Source organism: Sphaeramia orbicularis, chromosome 7 (assembly GCF_902148855.1).
Source record: "Sphaeramia orbicularis chromosome 7, fSphaOr1.1, whole genome shotgun sequence".
NCBI classification, from domain to species: Eukaryota; Metazoa; Chordata; class Actinopteri; order Kurtiformes; family Apogonidae; genus Sphaeramia; species Sphaeramia orbicularis.
The window spans coordinates 23,959,350-23,966,896 of NC_043963.1; the positions used below are offsets into that span (position 1 = coordinate 23,959,350).

The following is a 7,547-nucleotide window of genomic DNA, read 5'->3' on the forward strand; positions in this document are numbered from 1 at the left end:
CAGACCACATGACCTTCTTCCATTGCTCCAGAGTCCAATCTTTATGCTCGCTACTAAATAGAAACCTTTTTCCCGATTGGCCTCACTGATAAGAGGTTTTATTAAAACTACGCAGCAGTTTAGTCCCAATCCCTTGAGTTGCTTACACTATTAAACATATTCTTTTCTAATCACATTTCTTTCTCAAAAAAGATGGTCCCCCACTAACCTACCAGTTTTTAATAGTGTGGTGGAAAATTCTTAACCCATTTTTTGTAGTTTCAGCAACTCCTTAGATGTTTCCTTTGGGTGTTAAATGTCAATAAGCTGATCAATAAGTCATGACTATTGAATGTCATGACTTGATTGTTTAAAAAGAAGTGAAACACAGCATCAGTTAGAGATAAATAACTTGTCAGCTGAAACAAAATCACCCATGTAGTCAAACTACAATGGGAGGCGTTTACCTATTTGGCTTAGTTAAATTCAGGAGATGACTTTTTTTTGGCCGGACAGTGTATATAAGAAGATCAGATATTAAAGTCACTCATTCGACATACATATCGATCTGTATGCCTGTACTTCGCGTCATGACGTCACCAATACGCCTGCGTATCAGTGACGACGCAGAGAAGTGTAGGATGTAGCACAGGACGTGGCTATCGAGCTACTAGTTACAGCAGGACATCCAAAAATACATATAATTTGCTGCAAGGACGTGTTTTAGTAAATGTTCGAGTAAGTCTAACAATCGATTGTGATATTATATGCTAATGTAGGTGTTTGTAAATAGGCCTTTCTCGGTGTACTTTACCCAGACTGAGTTCTGTCTGGTTAGCTCTGTGGCTAACATCCAGAGGAAACCAACGGCACTGGAGGCGCTAGCTTTGCCAGCTAGTTAGCAAGTAGTAGCTAGTGTAATTATGATGAACAAGCTATAGCCACTGGCATCTGAGCTCAGATATTGAGTTATTCAGTCAAAATGATAATATGTTAGGCTACACTTTCTGTGTTAGTGTAATGTTAGTGTAATAAGACAGTGTCTTACATGTAACCATCACTCGCTAGCATGGTGGGTTAGCTTGTCTGCAAGGCATGCTGAGTGCGAAGGGAGAAAAACGATCTGGAAATCGCCTCTAGACCGGTATGTGCTGCTTCCATTGAAATTAGGTCAGCCACCAGTCAGCTGGGACAACAGGATCCTCTCCTCAGATGTGGGATGTTGGCTGCTGCTTTTCATACGACACGAATAACATCACATTACCTTAGTGGTCCAAGGGCATTGCTTCAGGGCGTTCATGGTGTTTAAATATAGTCTTTTTAAATGTGCGAAAACGCTCCGTTTATACGTCGTCTAAGTAGACAACAATAGAAAATATACTGATTACTTCGTTTTTTAATCCATGAAGCCATCTTCATGGCTTGTGTCACGTGAAATTTGTGCCATTTCATGACATAATCCTTGATGTTTCAGCCATTTAAATCTGAGGAAGATGCACCATGTTGCATTTATGACGTTGTGAATAATTATTATATATCATCATTCACTTGATTCAGTTGCCAGCAAACCATTATGTCTTGAAAGCTATATCATGATCATGAATATTGATCCATCTTCATGTTTTGCAGGAAGTATTTGTGTCCATTTTGCTGCACAGATTATTTCAACCAGATGTGACCGGCCAGCAGTTAGTCAAGAGCTGAATGGAAACATTCAAGGCCTTTTGTGAGTGAGGTAAGTTGACATATTTTCACTTTCAATTAATCTCCAGTGCAAATATAGCTAAATTGGGAGAAATGCTAGTTTGTTCTGCTTATTGTTCCTCAGGAGGTTGTGGGTCCTAGTAATGTACCATGGGGTATGATGTTACGAGGTTCCAAGGGGAGGTGGACGAAGACCTACTGTGCCCTATATGTAGCGGAGTGCTAGAAGAACCAGTGCAGGCAAGTCCCTTTATAACTACATCTACACTAATGCAACATTGTGAAAGAAAAGCAATCTCTCTCCACACAAGTGTTTTAATATGCCTAGAACATAACCCACATAATTAGGGAGGATGATGACACCACTGGAAGAGGGAATTGTCCTTTTCTCAAATAATAGTTTACAGTGAATATGGCTGGTAAATCAAGGTTAACAGAATTGAACTGCTCAACAGATGATTGCTGGGTTAACAAGAACAGAGGGCCATGTTGAATTACCAAGTCGTTGTTAAGGATGATGTGTTGTTATCTTCTGGAAAGAATCATGTGAGAGGGGCACAGTGAATCATGGGAAGATACGCAAAAACTGATAGGATCTAACCAGGCAGCAAATACACAAGACTGTAGGGATGTTATGTTTAAATGAAAATGTAGGAGTGTGGACATCAAACTGGTATGATATTTTGAAATCCCTTTTTTTGTTTTCAGGCCCCGCACTGCGAGCATGCCTTCTGCAATGCCTGTATAACACAGTGGTTTGCCCAGCAGCAGATTTGTCCTGTTGACCGCACAGTAGTGACACTAGCTCACCTCCGGCCTGTGCCCCGCATCATGCGCAACATGCTGTCCAAACTTCAGATCAGCTGTGACAATGCAACCTTTGGCTGCACAGCCACACTACGGCTCGACCAGCTGCAGTCACACCTCAAAGACTGTGAGCACAACCCCAAAAGGCCTGTCAACTGTGAGGAAGGATGTGGGTGAGTAGATCCTATTAGGCACAAACAGTAATTGCCTTTTTACTACTAAATGGAGTATTTTTATCCTATTTTAATCCTTTACTCTGAACAGTAGAAAAAATATCTGTATAAAATATTTTCACAAAATATCTGTTGGATATTGATGATGGTAATTATGTGCTTGACAAAAACAATCTGTTACTTGTCCTCTTTGTAAGTTATTGAAGTAGGTGGTAAGAAAAAATCTGATATTTAAGGAATTCTTCTCATTCTTATGTTTCATGGTCTGTGACCATGAAACGTAGTGTTCTTTCAAGTTCTTTTATATCTCCTCTTATGCTTTTCTCTTGCAGCCTTGAAATGCCCAAAGATGAACTGCCCAACCATAACTGCATCAAACACCTCCGGAGTGTTGTACAGCAGCAACAAACTAAGATTTCAGAGCTGGAGAAAACTGTGGCAGAGCATAAGCACCAGTTGGGGGAACAAGTAAGAATATTTGACTGCACATTCAAGTATGAAGCACAGTAATATGCTTAGTCAAATAAAATAACTGCAGAACAACTTCAGAAATGGTTTAGAGCAAATTTGTATTGACATTACCCATGTCACAACAGATGGATTTGTCACTGAATGTTTGTTATATTACTCATGACTGTAGTGTTGTATGTATTTGTCATGAATGTGTGGGATGATGTATGCTATATTTGACTTTTACAAGCACAGCTAGTTTGAGGTATCTTTGTGGTACTGCTAAGTTTTTTGGTGGAAGGATTCTTATAATTACTGGGAAGTGATCAAGAAGCTTAAAATATAATTTGTGCTTTGCTTCTTATATTTTTTAATTGATACCAGACATCAGTGACCTGATGCAGTGATTAGTAATTGAGACCAGTTAATGTTTCTTTGTGCGAGTTCTTTATTTGAGCCAAAGTGGAGTATCTGTCGCACGTCAACAAGAGGTGTTACTGTAGAAATAGACATAAAGTGTAGACAAAGTGTCCAGATATAGATTACAGGAAATGACTGTAACTTATTGGTGTCTATCAGCTTGGTTATTATTTCCTGCCACCTGTGTGCCAAAAGCTAATGACATATTTAAGTAGCAGACTGAATAACAAAGAAATGATACAAGTGCATTTTTTTTTTTTTTTTTAAATACAGAAAGATGAGCAATTGGAGCTTATTGACCCAGCATTAAGTCCCTGGTGACTCCAATAGATATTCTGTAAATGCCTTCAATTGCTAAGTTTACATTATCCTGTGCATTGCTTACTGTACTTAGATGTTAATGTATATTAAATTCTGTCTGTCTCAGTTCTGTACTGTATAGAAAAACTGAAGGCATACCATAATCCCAAAAGTATCACTATGACTACTGTCACTGTGTAGTTTTGCTGTACTTGCTCTCCAATTGTAGCCAGTAAAATTGTACATTCATCCACTACGAATACATGTTCATTATTGCCATAATGTAACAAAGAGATGTGTGCATGGATGTATTAACTAATTATGTGGTATTTTATGTATTAATTTCTAATTATACATCCATCGTTACAGATATAATCACATTATCAAGTCACACATGAAACCAAACTTTCATTATAATTTGATTAGTTTCATGGAATAAGGCTTTTAATTTGGCTTATTTTCGTCTGATGAGAATATGTTACCAGCTAAAAGCATGCAAATTTGAACCACTCAGTTGTTAACTATTTTGTCAAATACTCATTAAAACAGCAGCGCGATGGATCCAAACAAACTGATGTTGTAATAGTAGCCATAAGATTTAAATATTGTTTTTAGCTTTGTGGTGGAGGTTTATTGAGACTAGAGATGACGATGGTTTTACTTTTCAGAAACGAGACATTCAGCTGCTAAAAGCCTACATGAGAGCAATCCGCAGTGCTAACCCTAACCTGCAAAACCTTGAGGAAAGCATCGAGTACAATGAGATTTTAGAGTAAGTCAAAGTTCTTCTCTTGTACTTGCCCGAGTTCAGCTTTGTTAAGATTTTGTGGTTCAGTCACTAATTGTTTGTGTTCTTATCTACAGGTGGGTCAACTCCATGCAGCCGGCCAGGGTGACCCGCTGGGGTGGGATGATCTCCACTCCGGATGCTGTGCTCCAGGCAGTCATCAAACGCTCCCTCATCGACAGCGGCTGTCCTCTCTCAATTGTAAACGACCTAATCGAGAACGCCCACGAGCGTAACTGGCCGCAGGGACTGGCCACGCTCGAGACACGGCAGATGAACAGACGCTACTATGAGAACTACGTTGCCAAGCGTATCCCTGGCAAGCAGGCGGTTGTGGTGATGGCCTGTGAGAATCAACATATGGGGGAGGATATGATCCTGGAGCCCGGCCTAGTCATGATCTTTGCGCACGGCGTGGAGGAGATCTTATAACTGTACAACTAGCTGAGCTCATCCAGAGACAAGTGGGGACGTTTTGCTTGGGGGTTTGCTGTGACCAGTTGATTTTTCCTCGCTGAATAAAACTTCAGAATAAATCTGGCTTATTTAAAAGAAAAATCATAGAAGAGTCTCAGTTCTGAGTTTGAAACCTATGCCTTAAAGGACAAATACATGAACCTGGCAAGTAGAAACTTAATCTGAACGATATCTAAGATAAAAGGTGAGATGTGCTGTTTACAAGGTTTATATTTAGTGCATTATATGATCTGATTGTTCTGCTCCATGTCCTGAATAGTAATAAGCTTGAACCCCCATTTAATGTCCTCAGTTGTATAAATGCTTGTAAATACAAATACTATATTGAATTATAAATGTCATTCTTATTCTTCTCACTGTAATTGTGATTTACATTTTTTGTTTTGTTTCAGTTCTGTTGAGTCAGCCTGTGTGACAGTCTGCAGGAAAGTTTACTCTGAAGATTTTTGTTATTCTATTTTTTTTTTTTTTTTTTTTTTTTTTTTTTTTTTTGAATGCTTGCTGTAGTATTTAGTTTTCTGTGAATATTTCAGGAGACATTGTGCTTCTCATTTTAGATTGTCCAAACCTTCTGTGCCATTTGTTTTATTTATTGTGTTGCCTTTTACACAAACATGCTTGAAGATGTTACCATTTAATGTATGGAAATCTGCCTTTTTCGGTGCATTTGAAGTCCATTGGAGGAAGAAAAATTGATTTTGTGTTTTCATTGTTGCCTCGGTTGTATATAGTCTATTTGTTGGGTCCAGTTGAAGTGTTAAAATTTATCTGTTGGGATTTAACTATGTATTATTACTCATTTGACAAATCAAAATGGTTTACTTCATATGTTCAGTGATTCTCATCTCATTTTCTTATCTTTGAAGCATTGACTGATATCATTCTACACAGTTCACATTTATGTCACTGAAGTACACAGTGTGGAGATTGTAAAAGATATATATAGAAATATAATATTTACAAGTCACTAATGGTTTCTGAGGGGTAAAATATTGCACCATTACTCATATATAGTCATAGCAAGACAAGACTTCAGATGTCTGGTATAAACACCTACAAAAACAGTAAATGGATAAGTTTGGATTGTGCCCTTTATTCTGTTTTCCTGTTAATGTTTTAATTTGTTTTGTGTCTGTTAATGTACTGTGTTGTACAGACAAGAAAGGAATAAAATGTAAAACTTCATCCTAAAAGAATGTATCTGATTGGGATAACAGGGCTTTAAATTTAGCACCTTAATTAGGAAAAAATGCAGTTCCTTTTTTTACCACACTATGTCATCAGTGATCTGTAGGGAGCTGTATTTCTTAAGGGCATGGACCTGAATATATTATGTAAAGACATAAGAGAATATTGCTGTTGCTTTTAAGAAATCAGGCCAGTAAGGAGGAGATGTGGGATCTGAAATGCTAAAATGATTCACGAAATTAAAAAAAATGAAGAGGAAAGTTTAACCACAAAACTCCGAGGGCGGGAGGCCCGAGTGCTCTGACCTGACTCACTCTCCTTTTCTCTGTCTAACCCAGACACCCACATGTTTTCCATGTCTGTTATCCTCCCTTGCCAGAGTCGTCCTCATTGTGGATCCTAATCCCTCACTATTGTGGCCACTGGAATGTGAAATCATGTGCTTTAACAAATACTGTGGCTCTGTCATTGTGTGCACACATCATTATGTGATGTGGTTGCTAAAAGCCAGTATTTTGCCCCCTGTTAAAATGTGTATCTCACAGTTGTGCAGAGTAACAACTTAAAATATACAAGAGGTCTGATTATGTAACATGCAGCTTCTTCAGTTGAAATGTACACTACCAACACACAGTGGTGCAAAAGGACCTTTTACTGAAAGAGTGAAACTATTTACAGGGAAAAGTTCAGCATTAAAAACTACAACTTAATGTTCCTAAGTGTTTTAGCAAAAAGCAGTAGAGGTAAAGTGCTATGACAGTTGAATACTTAAAGGTCAGGTTTTTAAAGGTCTGTATAATAAGGATGGTTTGGAGCAGGAAAAAACCTATCCTTTCACGCCCAAAAAACTGCCATTGAAATAAATGCATGTTTGCATTAATTTTATTAAGAACTGGTTTACTCTTAAGGTGAACATTTAAGTCAAAGTAATCCATAAAAAAATGTAGAACTTCGGTCATCAAACTAACTGTAAAAATCGTAGGTGGCATACTATGAGCTACTGGCCATTATCTGCACTGCTGATATTAATAGTTTGGTCATGGTATGATAAAATGTAAATATATCAAAACTGTTATTTGCATATTGAGTCAATAAACCATGACTATATTAAGTGACATCTCAGTAGTGGGTTAACTACATTAGCCAAAACATGCCTTTAAAAACTGTCTCCTTCATACACACAAGCTGGCATTTAAAGAACTATTAGCTACTTTATAATAGCTTTACAGTTCAGTGAGCTGTAATGTATGTGTTATGTAAAT

General features: G+C 37.9%; 1 protein-coding gene across 1 annotated transcript; it reads left to right on the forward strand.

Annotated features, from left to right (window-relative positions):
- The first annotated feature begins 576 nt into the window (after positions 1–576).
- On the forward strand, positions 577–6,525 carry rnf41 (ring finger protein 41). The gene is made up of 7 exons (XM_030139097.1): positions 577–717; positions 1,609–1,714; positions 1,808–1,923; positions 2,392–2,663; positions 2,996–3,131; positions 4,502–4,605; positions 4,698–6,525. Exons 3-7 carry the CDS (start codon positions 1,834–1,836, stop codon positions 5,050–5,052), a joined length of 957 nt encoding a protein of 318 aa, XP_029994957.1. The 5' UTR covers positions 577–717; positions 1,609–1,714; positions 1,808–1,833; the 3' UTR covers positions 5,053–6,525.
- Positions 6,526–7,547: the final 1,022 nt, after the last annotated feature.